The sequence below is a fragment of the Protomyctophum bolini genome, assembly GCF_963924005.1.
Source record: "Protomyctophum bolini genome assembly, chromosome: 1".
In the NCBI taxonomy this organism is placed as follows: Eukaryota; Metazoa; Chordata; class Actinopteri; order Myctophiformes; family Myctophidae; genus Protomyctophum; species Protomyctophum bolini.
The window spans coordinates 12,180,902-12,205,846 of record NC_137862.1 but is presented as its reverse complement, the minus strand read 5'-3'; the positions used below and the strand labels follow the sequence as shown (position 1 = coordinate 12,205,846).

At 42.5% G+C, this 24,945-nt stretch overlaps 1 protein-coding gene across 1 annotated transcript; it reads right to left on the bottom strand.

The window, feature by feature from the left end:
• Nucleotides 1-2,581: 2,581 nt before the first annotated feature.
• On the bottom strand, nucleotides 2,582-24,121 carry whamm (WASP homolog associated with actin, golgi membranes and microtubules). The gene is made up of 11 exons (XM_080767744.1): nucleotides 23,487-24,121; nucleotides 20,450-20,623; nucleotides 18,974-19,124; nucleotides 16,488-16,657; nucleotides 14,015-14,207; nucleotides 11,064-11,248; nucleotides 10,180-10,266; nucleotides 8,785-8,880; nucleotides 8,173-8,530; nucleotides 5,904-6,043; nucleotides 2,582-5,045 (listed from the first exon to the last, which is right to left on the bottom strand). Exons 1-11 carry the CDS (start codon nucleotides 24,072-24,074, stop codon nucleotides 4,893-4,895), a joined length of 2,295 nt encoding a protein of 764 aa, XP_080623870.1. The 5' UTR covers nucleotides 24,075-24,121; the 3' UTR covers nucleotides 2,582-4,892.
• Between the last annotated feature and the right edge of the window lie 824 nt (nucleotides 24,122-24,945).

Sequence of the window (24,945 nt, the reverse complement as noted above, 5' to 3'; positions counted from 1 at the left end):
CATTTACTTAAGTACCGTACTAAAGCACAATTCTTTTAGGTATTTGTACTTTAGTAATTTCAATTTCCAATACTTCTACTCCACTACATCTCAGATCAAAATATTATACTTTTACTCTACTTCATTTATTTGTAAACTTTAGTTACTAGTTACTTTGAAGATTCTGATTACTATTACAAAACATACATTAACTTCAGCCCTATATACTATACATTTCGGCCTTTTGAAAATAGGAGATCTACAAAATGCGTCGAGAATCGTGATGCGAAGAATCGTGAGCTTGTAGATCTGATATTTCCAAGAGATTATACATTTGAAAACTTTAAATGGAACATTTTGCACAATGAGTACTTTAGCTTTTGTTACTTTTCGATGCCAATAATTTTGCACTTTTAAGTACCGGTACATGAATTCCGGACTTTTACTTGTAACAAAGTATTTCTATATTGCAGTATTCATACTTTTACTTAAGTAAATGATATGAGTACTTTTCCCTGTGCACGCAAAGCAGCACACTCACACGTAAGGGGGCTGGAAACAGGATGTGACTGCTAACAGATTTTCAATTAAACGAGAGGCGTTCTGGAAACATGATGATACTGATGAGTAGTCATTATGGTACAGAGCTGCATAAACACAATCACCACTGGCTGGGGATGCTTTACCTCTTGCTGCATGATGGAGGATTATAAGAAAGCATTTTATATTGCATTATTATGAGTCATGTGGGCTGTGCATCTTATATCACAAGTAGAATTTCTTTCCTTAAATAACCCTGCGGTAACACTTGCTACGCATCCCATGTCTATAATGCATTATAAACGTACTGCATGCATTATAATCTGTTTAACACCCAATTGGCAAAATGTGCTCCTTGGAGCACAGGTCTCTGCCATGTCAGGTAGATTATTGTCGTCCACAGGTCTCTGCCATGTCAGTTAGATTATTGTCGTCCACAGGTCTCTGCCATGTCAGGTAGATTATTGTGGTCCACAGGTCTCTGCCATGTCAGGTAGATTATTGTGGTTCACAGGTCTCTGCCATGTCAGGTAGATTATTGTGGTCCACAGGTCTCTGCCATGTCAGGTAGATTATTGTGGTCCACAGGTCTCTGCCATGTCAGGTAGATTATTGTCGTCCACAGGTCTCTGCCATGTCAGGTAGATTATTGTGGTTCACAGGTCTCTGCCATGTCAGGTAGATTATTGTGGTTCACACAGGTCTCTGCCATGTCAGGTAGATTATTGTGGTTCACACAGGTCTCTGCCATGTCAGGTAGATTATTGTGGTTCACAGGTCTCTGCCATGTCAGGTAGATTATTGTGGTTCACACAGGTCTCTGCCATGTCAGGTAGATTATTGTGGTTCACAGGTCTCTGCCATGTTAGGTAGATTATTGTGGTCCACAGGTCTCTGCCATGTCAGGTAGATTATTGTGGTCCACAGGTCTCTGCCATGTCAGGTAGATTATTGTGGTTCACAGGTCTCTGCCATGTCAGGTAGATTATTGTGGTTCACAGGTCTCTGCCATGTCAGGTAGATTATTGTGGTCCACAGGTCTCTGCCATGTCAGGTAGATTATTGTCGTCCACAGGTCTCTGCCATGTCAGGTAGGTTATTGTGGTCCACAGGTCTCTGCCATGTCAGGTAGATTATTGTGGTCCACAGGTCTCTGCCATGTCAGGTAGATTATTGTGGTTCACAGGTCTCTGCCATGTCAGGTAGATTATTGTGGTCCACAGGTCTCTGCCATGTCAGGTAGATTATTGTGGTCCACAGGTCTCTGCCATGTCAGGTAGGTTATTGTGGTCCAGCAACGTTGGCAGAAAACTGGTGGAATGGAAATGGGAGTGGCTCATTTGGGGAGTTGCATCATAATCCATCGAATCCGAGGGGAAATAACTTTGATTGTACGGCCTACGGTTAAAGAGCTATAGTGCTGTATCCTGGTGTCAATATACTGGTCAATATCTGAACTGAAACCTATACTGCTTATAGTAGATACTAAACCACCGTGACAATCACTTGATTGACATTATTCACCCACATTAATTACCAGTAAGACGCGCAAACGCGGGAAGCGAACGCAGCTCGTACATATTTGGGTTTTTTTAAGATTTATTTTTAAGTTATTATTTTTTTAAGTTAAGTTTTTAACTTAGCCATAACCATATAAGCAGTCCCCAAAGCAGCTATACGTCCAAATATGGAGTGTGTTGCATCAATCACAAACAAATCACTCAGCTCCATATATGGGCACAAAGGGGGGACACACAGACACACAGACAGACATGATCTGCTAGGTCTCATAGTAAGTGCTCACTGCGTTCGCAAATATATTCAGAGCTTTGGTGATCCATTTCTCACAATGACTATTGAATAGTTGTAAATGTAAGATCCTGCCCAAATACTTGATCAGTTTTTTTGATAATTTCATCTTTTTTAAGCAAGTTGAATTATTTGGTACAAAGTTTTTGGGTTACATCGTTTAACATTCAATATTGAATAAAACCAGAGATTTTAGACTAGGTCCTAAATTAATTAAAAAAAAAATATATATAAATAAAATACGACAGAACTATTGTTACATTATCTGCAAACATTTTAATTGTAGATGACATCTGAAAAGTAATCAGAATTGTCAAGGCACTTATCTGATTTCACACTGTAATGATATCAGGAAAAGAGATAAAATAAAATAAAAAATATCAGTGCATCATAGTCATCTTAATTGTTAACCATCCATCCGTTACAAATGTCCCAAGTAAATCAAGTGCTGTGTTGCAGGTTCAAAATAACAATGTTATTAACATTTAACATTTAACAGTAACATATTTGTTGGAGATTTCAAGTTGCACTGAAAATGGTATGATATTAATCCATTGCGATGCAACAAGTGTTTACCAAAGTGGTTTAGGAAGGGCAGGACGAATCCAGTATTAAAGATTCGTCTCTTATGGCATCATATATTTATACTATACATTTTTAACTCAAACACAAATAACCGTACACTAAAACAGTGTAAACATGTAGATTGTAATGAATATTATGCACTATAATACCTTTAATTACCTAATCGACTGATTAGTAACAATAGACAAACCTAATGGTTTGTGGAGAATTTATGGGACGTATATTTGTCAAATCATAAAGTCCAAGACGATAATGTCAGTAAAGAGTAGTCAGTAAAAACATAAAAATATATCCCCGCCCAGGTGGAAACCCCATATGTTCCAAAACTGTTACTTTTGAGGCATTAAATTTTTTTTAAAAATTGCAAAAGTAGCAGTCTGAGCTTGCAGATCTACTTTTGATGCTTTTGTGGGATGCTCTAGTGTAGTGTGATCAAATAGGGTGTTAATTTACGGAAATAACAGAGTTAGATAGTTGAGCTGTAGCGGTTAACCCATTCTGACCTGAGATCAGATTCATACGAGGTTTCCACTGGACACACACTGGTCTGATTAACCCATTCTGACCTGAGATCAGATTCTAAAAATGTCAGTCGTTCTTCGAATTTTTCAAAAATAGCAGACCTACAAGCTCGTATCGCGCCACTCGGTGGCGCGATATGAGCTTGTAGATCTGCTATTTTTCAATAGGTAAAGCATAACATGATGCCAACACCAAAATGGGTGCCCGGTCAGAATGGGTTAAAAGAGATGTCCCTCTCTTCTCTGCTTGAAGCACACACTTCTTTTCTTAGACCTACAAAGCTTCTCTAAACAAAGTTCTGATCAATACAGTAATTTACATCAGCGATTCCCAACATTTTCTGCTTCAGCAGCCACTTGAAAATCTTGAAAGCGCTCGCCGCCCACCCATCTGACCACTTAACACAGCAGCCGAATGTGTTGGTTCAACGTAACTAACATAGAATACTTACAGTGCATATATATCGGTATCATAATGCAAACGAATTGTTCAAGCTGTTAAAGAAAAATACCATGACCTTTTTTTCTGTCTTAATATTATTTTTGTCATAAAAGAATTCAGGGTGCATTCAGACATGAATATATTATTTTTGTTAAAGGGGTGTGTGTGATTACGCACAAAGTCAATGCAAAGACGTGACATGGTGCGACCGGTCACGGGGCGCAATGTTACATCAAGCAGCGCAAACGAGGTGAATGGGGCGTCGTGAACGAAGTATACTGATCTTATCTCCTCAAGCGGTTCTGCTCAATCTCCCTGGGCAGTGGGAAGGAGGTGAAACACATGCCCGACTCGGCATGTGTTTTTGACATCTTGATTATAAACGATGATGAGATCTATATATTTTTGTAGCGTCCTTGGGTTCATGAAATGCGCAATATAAATTCAAGATATTATTATCAATATGTCAAAATAAGAAGTAGAAAATAGTTGCTCAATCTTTCTTTCGTTTTGGGTGTTTTTGTAACCCCAGAGAGGGTACATAATAGTACATTTACAGAGTTAAAATAACACTTTAAGTCCACGTGTACTTTCGCTCTGTCAGGTCAGTAGAGTTGCTGGGCCGGACCGGGATGGAGGAAAACATAGGGTCGGTTGGTGTGTGCGTTTTGACAACAAGAAGGATGTTTTTTCCCACGATCGCAAAAAAGCGTCGGGACACATTTTTAGCAGCGCTGACCAGCGCAACCAAAGTGAAGAGATTGAAGTTACTAGAAAGGGAAAAAAAGTTCTGAACGCACCTTTAGTGTTTTGCCAGTTGTTTGGAGGTCCACTTGAAATAACCTCACAGCCCCACCACAGGTTGGGAATCGCTGATTTCTATAGTGCAGCATTTCTGTGTTCTAGATGGGTGCTACATGTTGATACTACAGGGGAAATAACCTATATTAGTGTGTGTGTGTGTGTGTGTGTGTGTGTGTGTGTGTGTGTGTGTGTGTGTGTGTGTGTGTGTGTAATCAGCTGTCCCATTCTCCAGAGGGTGTCTCTTCGTCCTCTCCGTCCTCATCGGAGTCGGCCGCCACCTTCTTCATCCTCTGCATGGCGGCCTTGATGCTGCGCTCCAGCTCGTTATCTGCACTGTCTGGACTGTCTGGACGGCCAGCCACCACCTGCAGCACCACCACAGTTTACCTTTTAGTTTGGCCACTTCAGACTCTCTCCCACTCACTGCAGTCCTACAGTACAGTATCCTGCCGATATGTTACCACAGGCACGGCTCCTGAAACGCTACCCAATTTCTTCAACCCATTCTGATTCAGATTCTAAAAATGACTTGGAGTTTTCTGAAAAAGCTATGTTTCTATGTCAGTCATTCTTCGACTTATAGCAGACCTACAAGCTCTTAGCGTGCCACTCGGTGGCGCGCTATGAGCTTGTAGATCTGCTATTTTTCAATAGCTAAAGCATAACATAATGCTAACACCAAAAGGGGTTCCCGCCCCAAAATGGGTTAAGCTCTGAATCCTGGAGTACTTTGAGGTCACGCAATCTTATTTAGGGTTAAACGCCCTCTCAGATCATTACCCCCACCATTATCACGTGTACGATGCTGCCAGTTCAGGCGCCACTAGGGGCTTCTTGCCTTTATTGATAGCTTACAGTAGGTTGACAGGAAACGGGGAGAGATGAAGAAGACACGTAGCAAAGGTCGTTGGGATCGGGACTCAAACCCGCAACGAGCTGTCATGCTGGATTACCAGCCTAGGTGCCTGGACAGCTAGACCGCATCACTACCTTTTAATGGATTTCATGGTACAATGTGAAATATTTTCACATTAAAGGAGCTAAACGACTGTCACAACATTCACAAAAAAAATTGAAATGACAAGATGGTACATTAATAGATTCATAGGCTACCAAAAACTCAACTCAAAAACGCTTCAACACTCCAGTTGAAACCATGTTTAGTAAACACAACAACACATGCCAATCGTATTCACTTCAAACCCTAGTGCCGCATGTCTCACCTTCTTCAGGGTGACCCCTTCGCGAATGGCAGACATCAGATTGTTCCTTAGGTCCCCTCCAGAGCGCGCTGTGGGAGCTGGGACCTTACGAAGATGGATCTGACCGCGCTGTAAAGAGGCCAACACTTCATCCATAGTTCCTAGTTAATATGGAGAGAGAGAGACGCTGATTATTATTCACTTCAAAGAACAGACCACCATACACCATGGGCTCTATATCTCCATGCTAAACCCCTTATCCCTAAACTACTTTTCCTTTTTTCACTATTTTGAAAAACATTTTTGAATAGTTAAATTGCTAGTTAAATCTACAAGGTCTTAACATGTTGATGTAGATTGGCTATGTTAACTATTCAAAAATGTTTTTCAAAATAGTGAAAAAAGGCAAAGTAGTTTAGGGATAAGGGGTTTAGCATGGACGCAAATAGAGCCCCATGTCTCTATATTGTATAATGTTTTCTATGCTTATCTTTACTTTCAGAATATTTTGGAAAACTTTTTCCCGGGAAACCAAAGTCTTTGGGTTCCGGGGGGAGTATGGTTGCAAAGCTGAAACTTAAAGGAATTGAGGGCACCACCAGAATAAGATATGCAGTTCATCACTGCTTTGACTACAAAACAAATCTTTACAGAGCACTTTCCCACATGCACATTGATCTACACGTCATACATACTCAATGTTCCAACATTTTCTCAAATAAGGTTCAGCTAATAAGACACTGTTCCCAAGTCTAAACGTGAACATCAACAGGGCCTCCCTTGGGCCAGTGATGATAAAGGACAGTGTGGATTTCGCGCACGCGTGCACGTGCACGTGCACACACACACACACACACACACACACACACACACACACACACACACACACACACACACACACACACACACACACACACACACACACACACACACACACACACACACACACACACACACACACACAAAAGTCTGTAATTTAAAATGTTGTTAAAAGTTTGCACTCATTGTACAAGTCAAGTACACATTTTACTAGTTCAATATGTATAGAAATCTTTGGAAAATAGCAGATCTACATGCTTGTGAGCTTGTAGATCTGCCATTTTCAAATGGCTATAGTACAACTAAAGTTGTTAATGTTTTTGTGATAAAAATCTACGAAGTAACAAGTAACTAACTAGTTACATTCCACCACTGCACACAACCTTCAGAGGGGTCAGGAGTAATAGTTCACACATCCTAGCTTGAACTCACACTTACTGAGACGGCCACAAGTTTGGTTTGGTTTGGTTTACTCTGCTGGGAGTTTGAGCCAAGACTGCACTGCTTTACTGCCATTTTGCACTGGCTAAGTTAGGAAAACCAGGAAAACTCAATAACCCATTAAAATGGGAAAAGTGTCATTTTAGATTTGCGCTAAAAAGCATTATTTTAAACTTTTGCCTTGATCATGTTTAATGAACGATCCACTCATTAAACATAAAGAACAAATCCATAGCACAATCCAAGCACAGTGCATCGTGTTGTGATGCATTGTGAGCTTGTAGCTCAGCTTTTGTCACTATTTCTGTAGTATAGTGGTTAATCAGACAGTCGATTACAAAAAACATCTATTACAATTTCTTCATTTGCTTTTTGATTTGTTGATATAAGAGAGAAAGACTATCAAAAACCAAGACCTTACTTCTCGATAATTTGGCTAGAAGTCTAAATAAGTCTATTCTTTTATATATTTTGGGTTAATGGCCCAGCCTTAACACAGAGGGCGTCGCATGGAGTCATTGCTCACCTATGTTTTGATATATTTTGGGTTAATGGCCCAGCCTTAACACAGAGGGCGTCGCATGGAGTCATTGCTCACCTATGTTTTGATATATTTTGGGTTAATGGCCCAGCCTTAACACAGAGGGCGTCGCATGGAGTCATTGCTCACCTATGTTTTGATATATTTTGGGTTAATGGCCCAGCCTTAACACAGAGGGCGTCGCATGGAGTCATTGCTCACCTATGTTTTGATATATTTTGGGTTAATGTCCCAGCCTTAACACAGGGGGCGTCGCATGGAGTCATTGCTCACCTATGTTTTGATATATTTTGGGTTAATGGCCCAGCCTTAACACAGAGGGCGTCGCATGGAGTCATTGCTCACCTATGTTTTGATATATTTTGGGTTAATGGCCCAGCCTTAACACAGAGGGCGTCGCATGGAGTCATTGCTCACCTATGTTTTGATATATTTTGGGTTAATGGCCCAGCCTTAACACAGAGGGCGTCGCATGGAGTCATTGCTCACCTATGTTTTGCTTGAGGGTGCTCCTGGCCGGGAAAGGGGCAGCCTCCTTCTCACTGAGCTCCTTGGGCGCGTCCTCGTGAGCGGGAGGAGCGGGCGGACGTGGAGGTGGCGGAGGCAGGTTGGGTGGAGGGAGCGGGGGTGGGGGAGGAGGTGGTGGAGGGGGAGGTGGTGGAGGGGGAGGTGCGTAGATCTGGACAGGGATGTCTTTGGGTTTGGAGGACTGTGGTTGTCTCTTGGGGGCCTTCTTCCCTGCAGACAAGGGAGAGGGGCCCAGGGTCACGATGGACAGAGGCTGGGAGGGCTCGGAGGAGGACGTCCGGCAACGAGGGGTCTTCATTATATAGTGGCCCGGTCGCTTCTGGGGAGACGAGAGAGAGAGAGAGAGGGGGGGGGGGGGGGGGGGGGGTTTAGAAACCAGGCAGTGAAAACATCACAGCACAGTCACACGCACTTTTTTCCTCTTTCCTAAACAGTAGGTCGGAACGCAGACCAAAATTTAAAAAGTTTTGTTTTTAAAGAAAATGTAAAACTTGAAAAGTTTGAAAACAGTTAAACAAATCTAAGAGAGAGAGAGAGAGAGAGAGAGAGAGAGAGAGAGAGAGAGAGACTGACTTCTCTGAAGGATCGTAACCGGCTCAGGGTCTTCTCTCGCTCCTGGTCCACCCACTCCTTCCTCCTCTGGTCCTCCTCTTTCCTCTTCTCTCGTTTCTGCAGACAGGAGGGGGTATACAGAGAGTGAGACCACCACAGTGGTCATCTTTCTTCGACTAAAAACTATGACGAAAGATGTTCGTTGACTACCTTTTTTCACAGGTGAAAACCAAATAAAAACTAAATAAAAACCAAGCTATGCTGTCTAACACTAAATATACTGACTGATTTTTGGCAACAAATAAAAACTAGACTAAAATGTTAGGGAGGGACTATTGGAGAAGAGATCCAGTAGAACTAAAAGACAAGTGCTTTTATGTTTGGTTGCGCTCGGGTGTCGCACTGCTACTCTACAAGCTCTCAACGCTTCGTGCTGTGAGCTTGTAGATCGGTTATTTTCAGTCTGCAACCAAGTGTAAAGGCACCGCCAACTGTATATTTAGTAGACTAAAATCTTATGATATTTAGTCGACTAAAACTAAACATTTCAGTTGAGTAAAATATGACTAAAACCAGTCCGTTCTCGTTTCCTTCTATCTATTCGTATGGACAAATTGGACATATGGAATGTCAGAACAGGTGCTGACATATATCCATATATGGAGATCTAAGGCTTTGAGGTTTGAGTCAGTGGTGGAGTTGCTGGCCAATATTGATGACATCAGGGATCTCCATATATGGGCCTAATTGCGACAGCAGGTCACATTTACTATGACATCAGGGATCTCCATCACTGATGACGTCACAAGACCTGGGCACCATATATAACTGACGGACAAAAACAAATTACGATTTCATACAGAGACTTTAGTTGTCACTGTACAAAACAGTACAGATATAATTGCTGATATCTGCGCCTTGTTGAAAACAATGTATTTGAATCTGACTCAAATACAATACTTGTCACAATCCAGGACTGCATGAACAGAGCTCGACCGCTATTGTCTGCCCCCTCAATGACACCACTCTGCCCCCCCAAGAATCAGTGGTGTTGGTGTTCAAGTGGTTAACCCATTTTGGGCGGGAACCCATTTTGGTGTTAGCATTATGGTATGCTTTAGCTATTGGAAAAAAAGCAGATCTACAAGCTCATAGCGCACCACCGAGTGGTGCGCTACGAGCTTGTAGGTCTGCTATTTTTGAAAAATCGAAGAGCGACTGACATAGAAACATAGCTTTTTCAGAAAACTGTCAGGATGTAGAAGACATTTTTAGAATCTGATCTCAGGTCAGAATGGAAAACTGTCAGGATGTAGAAGATATTTTTACAATCTGATCCCAGGTCAGAATGGGTTAACAGAATATTCATCTCTCTCTCTGGTGGGTGTGTTTTCCCCTGTTGTCATAGCGACTCACCAGGTGGACGTGGTGGTGTTGGCTGAAGGAGGTGGAGCCCTGCTGTTCTGCTCTGCTCTTCTGCTGCTGGGCATCCACACACTGGTCCTACACACACACACACACACACACACACACACACACGGTTACAGCGAGTCGCAGGTTCGACTCCCCAGCCCGATAACCTTTGCAGCGCGTCACTCCCCGTCTCTCTCCCCCTTTCCTTTTTTCTATAACTTAATTTTTATTTGCAGATTGTCATACAGTCACAGTAACAGTAAGGGTTCATGTAAAGGTTCAATGTCCATCAGTATTATTGGTGTTGTTTGGTTCTATTATTCAGTCCATTTCTCCCATTTTTTGAGGAATAGATCCTCTTACAATCTCAATGAGTTAGTTTCTACATTACAAATGTCTCCTCCACACTTCCCAGCCACTGCTCACAAACTGGAGGGTCACATATACATGTAGCCTTGCAATTTCTTTTTTTTTTTACTACATGCCAATAATAGTTTGACCAGGTACATATCTTCTCTTTGTGTATTATTATCCTGGGTCAAGTTAGTTAAATGTACTATCCCCCCCCCCCCCCACCCCCCAAACAAGAGATTAGAAAAAAGAATGACTCAGTCAGTCATAACTGCCAACAAGATAACTGTAACAGGTCTTGTAGCGCCCATTTTAGTTAGTTTCCGACATTCTATGTCGGTTGGTTAGCTCATAACATTAGCTTCTGTTGCCACTCGCTCCGCGTTGCAGCGTTTAGACTAGTATGGTTTTTATGCGGTTCAGAGTAGACTATGGGTTTTATGGGTAAGACTCCCATTGGCTTACGAGTGCTTTTCAAGCACTTGGCAAAAATAAAGGATTCAAGCAAAGGCATTGTAAGATGTTTGCAGGGGTACCTTCTTGTTGCGGAGGTACGCCCTCCGAGCACAGATGCTGCCTCTCTTGGTCTCCAGCGTCTGCAGGCGTCTCTTCAGCTGCCGGAGGCCAGAGGAGTCCGCCTGCTGGACGCCAGTGTACGCCAGGCTCTGTAGCTCCTCGGGGTCCTCGCACACATCGTAGTAGACCACCTCCTCACGCAGCTCTGGAACAAACACACATGGTAGTACACAACCTCCTCACGCAGCTCTGGAACAAACACACATCGTAGTACACAACCTCCTCATGCAGCTCTGGAACAAACACACATCGTAGTACACAACCTCCTCATGCAGCTCTGGAACAAACACACATCGTAGTACACAACCTCCTCACGCAGCTCTGGAACAAACACACATGGTAGTACACAACCTCCTCACGCAGCTCTGGAACAAACACACATCGTAGTACACAACCTCCTCACGCAGCTCTGGAACAAACACACATCGTAGTACACAACCTCCTCACGCAGCTCTGGAACAAACACACATGGTAGTACACAACCTCCTCATGCAGCTCTGGAACAAACACACATGGTAGTACACAACCTCCTCACGCAGCTCTGGAACAAACACACATGGTAGTACACAACCTCCTCATGCAGCTCTGGAACAAACACACATGGTAGTAGACCACCTCCTCACGCAGCTCTGGAACAAACACACATGGTAGTACACAACCTCCTCATGCAGCTCTGGAACAAACACACATCGTAGTACACAACCTCCTCACGCAACTCTGGAACAAACAGGCAGGCTGAGGCAGTGGAAAAAGTGCTCACATTTTTGTTTTACTTACGGTAAGTAAAAGTATCAATACTGCAAGGTAGAAGTACTCGAGTAAATAAAAATGTACGCCCACAATACGACACATTGTGAGCTTGTATCAGCTATTTTCTAATTGTCGTAATACTGTATATAGGGCTGAAATGGGTAATGTATGTTTTGTAACAATATACTATAAATTAATAGTACAATATTTGCCTCTGTGATGTAGAAGCAAAAGTATTGTAAATTGTAAATACTAAAGTACAAATACCTCACAATTGTATTTAAGTACACTACTTAAGTAAATGTACTTAGTTACATACATTACACCACTGTGAAACACACAGGCAGGCAGTGGCCACGAGTGAGTGAGTGCAGTAAAACCCTAAAATGTTCATTGTTCAGGAAAAGAAAACCATATCTTTTTTAAAACAAAGCAATACACTGCCTCTCAAATGTGGTATTTCGACTTTATATGTTATCAGATGCTTGCCTGCGAACTACTTTTCATTTATTACATTTTTTTAAAACCAACACAGACATAAAGGGTGTTCAATAACATTGATTTATGAAAAAATAAAATTGAGTTAGCTGGTTTCTAGCAGTGCTAAATTTGTTTTGTTCAAGCAGCGTGATTACCAACAAAGTCAGCTGATTAGCTGGTTTCTGCCGGACAGTGACAATATGTGTTTCCATAATTACAATTCATTAAATCTAGAAATGAAAATTAACCTTGTGTTCTCTTCTCTCTATGATTTGCACACAGTCTGTGATAACCTCGATCCCGCCCATTCCCTTTTATTATCGCTCACCTCACCTGACATGTTCTAACCTCGGAGCATAGCTATTTACACACACCTCGACAGTGGGTGCAGGGCCAATAAGGCAATTATGGAAGGAGGTAGGGCCCGCACACCATTCTTTTGGTAAAGAATTACTTTATTGAATCGTCAACGTTTCGATCTTGACAGGTTTTCGTCAGGTCAGTATTTCTAACCTCGCCCTGTTGTGTACTTTGAATGTTCTGGTTATATGAATGAATCCTTGAGGAAAGTATTGAATGACGGAACGCCCGAGTGTGTTAAAGTAGACGGTAAAGGTCATGTAGTAGAACTGCTGTTTGATCACAACTAGGCCTGTCACAATTATTACATAATCGCCTAATGGCAATTATTTTTGCACAATTGTCAATCTTTTCCATTTTTTGAAAAAATAGCAGAAATGCCAGACAGACGATTGCTCAGACAGGAGGTGTTGCAACCGACCTACAACCCAGCGTGCTCTAGTATGAGAGTGACGACACTAGTGTTGACTCCCATTGTAACAATGGAAATGGAAATTATGCTTAAAATGGTTAAACCTAACCCTATTCCTAAACTTAACCCCAGTAAAACTATGCCAGCCTAATCCTAAACTTATTTCTAATCTTGTTCTCAGTAAAACAAAATAAAGAATACAAGAACCGCCACACCGAGGAGTCAGCGTGAGGTTGGTGGAAAAAAATGAAGGCGAGATGTATTATGGGCAACGGTACCCGCTACCGTGGGGACTTTTAGCAACGCAGGTCCTTTAAAATGCGGCTGAAGGCTAAGCCATCTGGAATAAGGGTTGTCTGTATGTAGGTATAGCTAACTATGCATGTATGTCCACTCAAAAATAGCTCATGCCACTATACTATGAGAATGATGTCACACCTCTGGACATAATGTGAAACTCATGCAAGTAAAATCTATGCATGTAAAGCATCTTGTATCTGTTACACCTACTTATAGAAGTCAAGTAAGTAATTCTGAAGATTGATATTTCATTTTGACCTAAAGGAGATGTAGGTATCACCACACTAGGACCTCGCATTAGTGTGGCTTTGTTCACAAACAAACACATTTTGCACTTAACTTTTGATAGCAAAACAAATTGATAGGAATGACCCCCCACCCTAAGAAGCACTTGGAATTGTAGGAGTTGAGGCATTACATTTTATTTTACTCAGTTCCACAGACCAGTTTCTATAGTATAGTTTGTTGATTACGTTTGATGTGGGAATGGTCTAGTTTTTTCTTTCTTTCAGGTATTAAAAAGGTATTAAATTGTCATTTCACTATCATCTGGGGACCCCTCCAAAATCATGTGGGGGAACCCAGACCCACAGGTTGACTACAGTGTACCTTTAATCTGTCTTCGTAGGGTGTCTATCTGAGCCACCAGTAGCTGCTCCTCATTCTTCAGGATCTCAAACTTGGTGTCGTAGAGCTCCAGCTGAGCCTCATAGAACCTCAACTCCAGTTGGTCTACAGTCTCCTGCTGCTGGCCCTCACCACACGCAGACTGGGCTGGCTCACAGGCAGACAGAGCAGCCATCTACAGTATATGAGAGGAGGTAGGGTACTAAATCAGTGGCTGACGGACGGTAACAAAATACATTTACTTGAGTATTGTAATTAAATGAATTTAAAAAAATATCATATCTTTACTTTTGAGATGCTTACGTCTTTCAGTCCACAAACGTTCAAAGACAAATATTGTACTAGTATAATTGTTCCGCAGTCTTTCTTTAAAGACAAATATTGTACCTTTGACTCCACTATATTTCTACGTGTTTTTCAGGAATTTCAAGGAACGTTTGCTGTCAAAATAAACACTGGTCTCAAATACTGGGCTTAGGTCTTTGCCTACCGCTGGTGCTAAATCAGTTCCCAGACTGTTTGGTTCATAGAATGGTGTGTTGTTTGCATAAAAAATGCACAACCATCTGATATACATGCACATGTTGTTATGCTGTCATGATGACAGGGTTATTGCACACTTTTATTCACACGTTATCACCTCTGTCAACCAGCATCCACACAAATCATATGGAGATGTACAAGCCAACACTAATGTGAAGATCAGCAAGGGGCCCTATTGTTCTTTTTGAGTGGTGCAGCACTCTATGGTTGCCCAGCAATGTGTGTCTCTGCCTGGCTGTGTCCCTGGCTGTGTCCCTGGGTCCGAGCACGGAAATAGCATATTTTCACCACCAAGTGTCACTGTTGCGCAGCCTAACACACCACCAAGTGTCACTGTTGTGTTGTGCAGCCTAATACAGTAACACAGACACACATACACAGAGGCCAGGGAGGAGCGCTTGTACAGTACAGTACATACAGTACAAGTACGGTACAGCACCACTCACTTCAGATGGGTCAGATTGAGTGGTGCAGCCGCTGCACAGCTTTAGCTTTGTGTTGTCTGTCTGTCTGTCTGTCTGTCTGTCTGTGTGTTTGTCCGTTTGAGCACGGAATGTCCGATTTTCATTTTTGGAGCGGTGCAGCCACTCCTATGCACAGCTTTGTGTGTATGTGTGCTCATTATGATTGGACATCATGTTGTTGACATCATACGTGATCAATGTGATAAAAGGCACTGCTCACTTCACACAAGTTAGATTTCTTTCCATCATACTACATACATGTCGGTTGCTGTTCGAAAAATATTTTGCGCCTTTGGGCTGTATTGACGGTAATAGAATGGCGCTTATATAGGGGATATACATGGCTCCCTGCGGTCATTTCAAATGGCCAGCAGGAGGCGCTGAAAGTGTATAGCAATACAATATAAAAGCTGTGCATGTGTATGTGATAGAAATCACGGTTGTGATTTCACCGCTGACTTGTTACTGACAGTTGAGAGTTGAAAGCATATACAACAATGTGTTACGCAATGTTTGTGTTTACATTATGACATCAAATTGTCCATTCATTGTCAACAGAATGTAATGTTTGTGTAGGACAAAGTTTGTGCACACTAAAAGCTGGACATAGGATGGGCTAGCGCCCCTCAAAAACACATTGATACTAGCCAGACATTGACAGACAGATACTGTAGACATATGTCTTTATATAAAGGTGGTACGTGAATCAGAATGAATAGATGCATTCTGACTGATGATCACAAAGAAACCTACCACAGCTGACACCTTTGTATACACGTCACATATTCTCTCATAAACACAAACAAAGGGGGCCGTGGCGGAGCAGCATCTGGGGGCTTCCAGGGGCTTCTAGTCAAGTGTATAAATAGATCAAAGCCCTGTGGCTGCCAGATTCACATCACTCTGGAACACACCGAGAGAAGAGAACGGTATAGGAGAGCACGTTGGCACTGTGCCAGCTCTCTAACTCTCTCTTGTTGTAGAAATGTCGGAGAGGAGCGAGCGTACACAAGTATGATTTGGCACAGCACTGGTGATGCCTGAGAGCACATGCACATTTGGAATGAGGTTACAGGTCAGATGGAGATATACTATGGATGGGCAATTAATCGGTCATCAGCTGGCCTTAAAATGTGGTGTTGAACCGATATCAAAATAATATATTGGTTTCAGTCAATATTTTATTTCATAATAATTATGTTGGAAAATGTAAAAACGTATCAGTGTTTTCTGGGGAAGCTTTAAAAAAGGGTTAACAAGTTGGAACATTTTAAAATAGAAATATTACATTCAAGCTGTTTGTTGGGATATGGGCCAACAGTTCAATAATGATGCATCTCTAGTTTTTCAAATTCAGTGTTTATAAGCCTTTTTCATAATGGACAAAATTATATAAATTGTTTAATAAGGAATGAGATCATATTAAATGGGTTAAGTGAGGCACACACCTTCTCCCTGATGCTGTCTTTGTTACGGCTGAGGCACATCTCCATTGCTCTCATGTGCTGCAGTGTTTCTTTGGCCAACATGAAGCGCAGTTTCTCCAGCCTCGGAGTGGCAGAGGCCCAAGCAGCCGGTCCGAAGCGATTCTTATCAACCTCCATCTGCTTCACCATACCTGGACATGGACAATGATGCTCTGTTAAAACACTACAAATACATACTGTATGTAATACCAGTAAGACGCCCTGAGGGCGAGAAGTGTGAAACTACAGGTCTGTGAATGCCCATATATGGGGAAATAATTCTTTTTTTTTTAATTGATGTTTTCGGGCCGGGTAGAGTGATAAATGTGTGCCAATTAGTAAAGTAATTTTAGAAAAAAGAATATATATATATATATATTTTTTTATGAACCCTACAAATAAAGAAAATTCTTCCCCCAAAGGGGTACCTAAGTCAAAAAAGTTTGGGAACCCCTGATGTAGCTGATTAACAATAATTTTTACTCTTGAGAGTTAATAAGGGTCCATTTGGTTACTAACTCTTTTAAAAATCTTTTAAATGAGGACCACTGGTGGTCCCTGGACCAGTGTTGAGCCAATTGATCACCATAGCAACCCCAGCCTAGGCCTGATTAGGTAAATTCCCAACACCTGCTAAATCCTCCAAACCTGTATCTTGATTGGAATCAATCTCCACTCACACTTAAGCCCATCGCACACCGTCTGCGACCGTCTGCGGCGCGGCGCGGCGCGTTGCCGCGCGGCGCCGCCTGGAAAATAGAACTGTGTTCTATCGGCGCGCCGGGCGGCACTGCGCGACGCGGCGGACGGAGCCGGTGTGCGATAGCTTAATTGAAAATAATGGAGGCGGCTGTGTCCGCCGCGCGGCGCCGCGCGGCGGACGCAGCCGGTGTGTGGTGGGCTTCAGTCACTCCTCTCAGGAGTCCTATTAACCCATTCTGACCGGGCACCCATTTTGGTGTTAGCATCATGTTATGCTTTACCTATTGAAAAATAGCAGATCTACAAGCTCATATCGCGCCACCGAGTGGCGCGATACGAGCTTGTAGGTCTGCTATTTTTGAAAAATTCGAAGAACGACTGACATTTTTAGAATCTGATCTCAGGTCAGAATGGGTTCATCAGACCAGTGTGTGTCCAGTGGAAACCTCGTATGAATCTGATCTCAGGTCAGAATGGGTTAACGATAATCGATTAATCGGACCCATCCCTACACCCTACGTGATCAGATTACAGCGTCACACAAAAGCCTCACAAGTAGCAGATCCACAAACTGGAGACGCGGTGCTAAGTGATGCAGTTTAGATCCACAAACTGGAGACGCGGTGCTAAGTGATGCAGTTTAGATCCACAAACTGGAGACGCGGTGCTAAGTGATGCAGTTTAGATCCACAAACTGGAGACGCGGTGCTAAGTGATGCAGTTTAGATCCACAAACTGGAGACGCGGTGCTAAGTGATGCAGTTTAGATCCACAAACTGGAGACGCGGTGCTAAGTGATGCAGTTTCTGCTCGTCTCTCTGCTACTTTTGAATTTGATTTTGAATCCTGAAAAGTAACAGTTTTGGACATTATGAGGTTTCAATCCGACAGTGACGATATACAAAGTGCTTGTAACAGAGTAATAATAATAGAATTACGGCCAAATATTCACCATGCATACATCTGTGCTGTACACATAAATACACACACACACACACACACACACACACACACACACACACATGGACTTCCTTTTATTTCATTCCTTACCAACCTGACCCCATACAAATAAAACTACGGAAAGCCATTTTGTACCAAATTAAACATGCATACCGTTACTGGCTTGATGTCCAGAATTTGTCCCAAAAGTAGAGCCTATAGGGTATAGGCCCTATACTGTACCTATTATACAGTAACTGAACACTGTACCTGCTGTAAATTTCTTTTTTTTTACCTCCCCTGCTCGCCATATGGCAGCATATTATGTAAACAGCTGCATATAATGCTAATGATTCTACAAGAACATGTACACATCTGCATATGATGCTTATGTTCTCAACATCATGTACATAAATACTATGACTGCTACTACGCCAGCTGTACATACTGTATATCTTTGATTATTTTACATGTTCCTGTTTTTCTTTTGTTTTTGTTAAATATCTCCTGCTCTTCTCACATAAACTACTTTTCAGTTCGAGACCCAAAAGAGAGATTAGACGTTTACTCAGGACCCAAACTAGTGAAAATATCTGATCTATGGCTATTTTCACTCATTCTTAAAGAAATATATATATTCATGGTATTTATTCAATTTGTTTGTTTTAAAATGTATTCAATTATTATTTTGTTTTTATTTACAAAAATATATATATTTTGAAATATAAATATATTTTTTAAATGTAGCAAAAGTCATGACCAATAAAATTGGTCTGTGACCCTCAAATGGGCTGTTTAAAGGAACAGTGCACTACAAGTGTCTATACCTGCCAGAGCCTTTGAAGTCGATACAAAGTAGCTGACGGTGATGTCCTGAATAGAGGAGACGGCATCGTCCGCTCTCCGGCTCCACTCTTCCACTTCCTTCTCCAGCTCAGCAATTCTTTTAGGACCCAGCTCCTCAAAGTCCAAACATTTCTGCAACAGAACACAACCCATTTTTGGCGGGAACCCCATTATGTTATGCCTTAGCTATTGAAAAATAGCAGATCTACAAGCTCATAGCGCGCCACCGAGTGGCGCGCTATGAGCTTGTAGGTCTGCTATTTTAGAAAAATGTCATTTTCAAACAGACATTTTTAGAATCTGATCTCAGGTCAGAATGGGTTAAGCCAGGCAAAGAGCAGACAACTTTGCTGCTTTACTGCAGAACTTCTACAGCAGCGATTCCCTATCCTCGGCCCGTGAGGATAGTCTCGTGAGCCAGACTGTCCTAATATTAATCTAAATATCAGATCAGATCTGTTGTCGTGAACGGAAATGACGACAGCTTCCGTTCTCGGCATTCGGTAACTGGGATGTGTAGTTTCAGACTCTATGGGCCCCATCTTACCACATATCCCTAAACATATGCCATTTTTTACTATTATGAAAAACATTTTAAAATAGTTCAAGTAGCCGATCTACATGGACACGTTGGGAGCTTGTAGATCGGCTATTTGAGGTAAGGTTTTTCACAATAGTAAAATGTCTTAATAAAAAAGCATCTGTGTCATTTTTTGGGGTCCTTGAGTCATAAAAAAGTTTGAGCACACTGAGTCACCAAATAGGTATTAGGTACTTTTTTTCTATGATGTAAAGAGAAGTTTGTGGCGGCGCGACTCATGTTGCTGCGGCTCGTGCACTCAGCACATCACAATTTCGTTTTTCTGCTGTTCAGTTGTAAAAATGACAAATAAAGTTCTATTCTATTCTACTTACAGTATACTATGTTGGTTCCATTGATCCGAGCCGGAGCACAACCGATTACATTTATATTTATTTTGTCATCATTACAATAAAATGTAATATAAATAAATGTATAATAATAGAATAGAAGAATGAAGATGCATGCGGCACACCCATCTGACCACTTTCAAGATTTTCAAGTGGCCCTTGATCCAGACCACAGTATACAATTATCAAAATATTTTTATTTTCAGTGACTGCAAGTAAATATTGCAACACACTAGTAATACATGATAGTGGTTACAGTGCCTGTATACTGTATGTAGGAATATTGACAGAATAAGCAAGCAATTGCAGTATGGTTCCCACGCAAGTGGACTTTCACTCTCATCCCAATCCTGTTGGAATCCCAGTCCTACTGGGTGGGCAGTAGTGGCAGGTACTGGCTTGTTTGCATAACTACTAAAGGGATTAAAGCCTTTTCCCCCCACTCTTTTTTGATAAACACACTATAACACCTTGTCACAAGTAGGTCAGAGACAGGTCTGTATTAGGGGATAAAGTGTATTATGTACCAGGATCTCCATCTTGTACAGGCAGGCCAGCTCTCTCATATCTCTGAATGGCTGAAGCAGATAATGGAAGAAGGTTGTAGCAGTCGTTACCAGGTCCTGATAAGCCTCGTCCTCCTCCTGGTAGATGCTGAGTAGCAGAACCATTCTGTCAGCACTGCCATGGCTCTGTGTAAACTGCGCACACACACACACACACACACACACACACACACACACACACACACACACACACACACACACACACACACACACACACACACACACACACACACACACACACACACACACACACACACACACACACACACACACACACACACACAGACACACACACACGTGTCCTGTTCTGTTCTTGACACTAAAGACATCAACACTGTTGTTTTGAGAACAGAACCAATAATATCTATAGCAACATTAATAACCATTTATTTATAATATTCAGTGGCTAACGTGGTAAAGTTCTTTGTGCTCAGAGTTAAAAGGGCTCCGTGTTCATATTCACACAGTAACTGTCTTCTCAAGTATATGCGTGTCACACTTTGAAATTAAGAGATTATTTTGCATAATCGTTTCCATGTTGAAAATAAGTTTTCAAACCTTTTTTATGTATGGGCTGTCAATGGCTGGGGTTGCAACTCTAGATTGAGACCAAAAAGTGTTGCAAATTGCGCAGGGGATGACACTAAGGTCTCAGAAGCACTTGCCCGTCAGGCTTTTTGATTGATTGATTGATTAACAGTTTGCAGAATTACAGTACATTTCAAGTACAACTCAATACACAAACGGTTAACTGAGTGGACGACACCATAAAGCATTACACTTGTTTACAATAGGGCCCACGATTTTCAATTCATCAAAACATTTGGAGATGTACGAAAATACACTTCTAATCTATATAGTCAAAAGGGAAAAGTAACATAGTGAGGGGGGGAAAGGGGTGGGTGGGCGATTCGGATTTTATGGGGGTCAGTTTCGAATTGCAGACCCTTTGAGAGCCATTTTGAAGGAGTCAAGGGATTCACATGTCTTAATGACTGTTAGTAGGGCATTCCACATTTTGGTGGCATAGGAGCTAAATTAATTTAGTCCCTTGTTTGTGCCGAATCTGGGTTGCACATGGTTTGTTGAACTCCCTCTGGTGTTGTGGGTGTGGACTTCGTTGACATTAAGGAAGTATTTAGACAGGTACATGGATATCTTGGTGGTGTAGCGAATCTTGTGGACCAGACCCATTGCAAGATGCTGTACTCTGTCGTCAACCCTAAGCCATTCCATCCTGTCAAAGTGGGCAGGGCTTCTTCTATGCAACAGTGGAGTCTGTTCTCCTATACGGCAGTGAATGCTGGACCCTGAAGCCAACCCTGGAGAAGTCCCTTGACGGGTGCTACACCAGAATGCTGCGTGCAGTACTTAACATCAGCAAGACTGTACATGTCACTAACATGGCTCTGTATGAGGGACTACCGAGGGTGAGCCAGAAAATAGCAGCCAGGAGAATGAGACTAGCAGGACACTGCCAAAGGCATCAAGAACTGCCAGCCAGCAAACTGGTGCTCTGGGAACCAACACACGGGCATCGATCACGAGGACGCCCCGCGCTAACATACGTGGATGTACTCAAGAGCGATGCAGGAGTGCAAAGTACCAACGAACTGGCCGGATGTATGGAGAACCGAGATGACTGGAAACGACGATGGAGGGCTCGTCTGAGGACGACCTAGAGAGGTGAGGTGGGTTCGGGTAGTGAGGCCAAGTAGTAGCCTGACCAGTTTGTTTTGGGAAGTCTGGAGCCTTGTTTTGAGGGCCTTAGAGGTGCTGTAGTACCAGGAGGTGCATGCATAGTCGAAGAAACCCTGTACGAGGGCTCCTGTTAGGGTCTTCAAGGTGATTTTGTTGACCAGTGAGGAGATCCTGTATAGGAATCATGTTCTTTGGTTGACTTTTTTGATTACATAGGTGGCCATTTTATCACCGGAAAGATTTGCATCCAGGATGCAACCTAGGTAGGTAATATCGTCTTTTCGTGTGATAATATTGTCACCCACTCTAACCAAGAAGCCATCTGCCTTTCTGAGATTACTATTTGATCAAAATAGAACGGATTCAGTTTTTCCTAGGTGTAAAGATAGTTTGTTATCAGCGAGCCAGACAAAGTCTACCAAGTTCAGAGCTGAGGGTCTTTTCAACCTGCAGTTTGCTCCTGTCCGAGACCAGCAGTGCTGAGTCATCTGCGAACAGGAACAAATTGCAGTCACAAGCTGATGTCATGTCGTTTACATACAGTATATTAGGAACAGGCCAAATTGCCCGAAAAGTAAATTGTCCATTATAAAATAATGGGTAAATGCAATACAAAAATGTCATACCTAATGTATTATGCAAAAACCCTAGATACTACGTAGCTATGAATATGACTATGGGTTATTTTATATTTTTAAGTGTAGCAACAGTGAAAGCAGCACATTATAGGTAAACAGTGCTCTTATTTTACATTCCACAGACCAGAAGACAGAGAGCTCTGACCATGTTGAAGTGTTTACACAGAAATCTCGTGTTGTGTTTATAGACGGTTGTGTCCCCTCTCAAACGAGCACTTGCTGGTAGAAAGCAAACTGAAAAGCAAACTCCACCTGCCCGAAACTTTTATTTACCTGCCAGGGGCAGGTGGGCAACCCTTAGTGTCAACGCCTGTTGCGGCTAGGGTAGTAGGGATGCAGGTGGGCTTGGTGTAGGGAGGCTGGGCTCATGGCTAGGGATACATAGGGATGCTGGTGGGCTTGGTGTATGGTAGCCCCATATGTGCCCTCTCCCTACGCTCATTCTGTAGCTCTACAGAATGAGCGTAGGGAGAGGGCACATATGGGGCTAGGTGTATGGATGCTAGCCTGTGTGTGCTTGCTGGCCTGGGCTCATGGCTATAGGGATGCTGGGCTCATGGCTAGGGATACATTGCGATGCTGGTGAGCTTTGTAGAGATGCTGGACTCATGGCTAGCCTACACACTACACCTGTGTAGTGTGTAGGCTACTCGCCTCACCTTCCGCAGGCTCTCCTTGGTCCTTGCCACTTCATCCTGCATGGTCTTCTTCCTGAACTCTTGCAGATTCTCAAAATACTCCTCGATGTCAGGCTCATCCTGCGTGAACAAGAGATCGAGCACGATCTTGCGTCCGCAGACATCAATCGCAGTGCTGAAATACTTTTCCAGCTGTCGACACGGCGTGTCAAAATCTCTCTCTTCCTCCGAACCACCAACTGACCTGTTCCGACTCAAAAATAGCAAGTCCCAAATGTTGCCCTCTTCAAACGCGGACAGATCGGGGAAATAAGGTCCCAAGACGTCCGCAATGCATGACAACTGGTGGTGGATGTTGTCCAGGTCGTTGACAGAGAACAGTCCGGCCCAGCTGGTGTCACCCTCGCCGTCCACGGTGTCCAGCTGCTCCCTGCGCTTCAGCCGCTGTAGCGTTCTGTTGTGACAGGTGACAGCAAACTTACACTCGATCACATTCCACTGAACGATGAATCCCAACTTGAAGGTCTCGTTCTCAACAAATATGTTGCTTTTGATGGCGACCCAGCCGTCCAGGCTGTCTAAACGCTCAAACTCGACGTTGTTCATCATGTGCGTAAATATATTATCCACACACTTTAATGTTCCGTGTTGTTTACACCGTCCGCCATTTGCAATGACGTAGGACTCCTGTGTTTAGGTTCAACTTTGACCTTTGAGTCACGTGGTCGGCCGGGGATTTCCCCTCCCCCATGGGATTTCCTAGACCTGAAACATGACTGTCATGTCGCAACTTCACCTGTTCACCCTGTTTTGCTACATTTACAACGTTTAAGTGTACATAAACGTTCATATTTCAAATATAAAGTGCTCACCCACGGGGCTCGGATGTTAGAATTTTGATCGGGTGGATAAGCACCCGTGCATTCCGTATTGTTTAATAAAAAAAGCATCTTTATCCGACTGCGGGCCAGTTTCTCCGTTTTTTCACCATACGCGCCCTATCGTTTGGGAGGTGTATTGAACTCTGATACATTACACATTTTTGGGAAAATGTCAACCGATCGGATTAAAATACTTTTTATTGAAGAATACGGAAGGCACGTGTGCTAATATCCGCCCGTACAAAATTCTAACATCCGTGGCGCCGGGGTGAGCACTTTATATTTGAAATCTGAACCTTATGTAGACGTTAACGTTGTAAATGTAGCAAGTTGCGCAAAACATATAGTTCCGCCATGACGAGCGTCATATGAACCACTTTTGCAAAATGTAGCAAAGACAATTAGGATGGTAATGTTGACAACAATGTCAAAACCAAAGCAAACTAAATGAAAAATATAAAATAAAAGAAAAATGTATTGCAAATTTGCAATGCCATTTCGCATTTATTCAAGTCAGGTGACAGGTCTAACTTAGCCTGGATCCAGCCCAAAGCTCCCGCCCACTCTACAGTCTGATAATCAGGCTAGGTCTAACTGAG

What these genes read in the sequence shown, in the direction of transcription:
- whamm (XM_080767744.1), bottom strand. Translation starts at nt 24,074, where the DNA reads ATGATGAACAACGTCGAGTTTGAGCGTTTAGACAGCCTGGACGGCTGG. An exon ending in GACTTCAAAGGCTCTGGCAG is followed by an intron (nt 16,658 to 18,973) that starts GTATAGACACTT and finishes GTCCATGTCCAG; the next exon opens with GTATGGTGAAGCAGATGGAG. An exon ending in CACCCTCAAGCAAAACATAG is followed by an intron (nt 6,044 to 8,172) that starts GTGAGCAATGAC and finishes CATATTAACTAG; the next exon opens with GAACTATGGATGAAGTGTTG.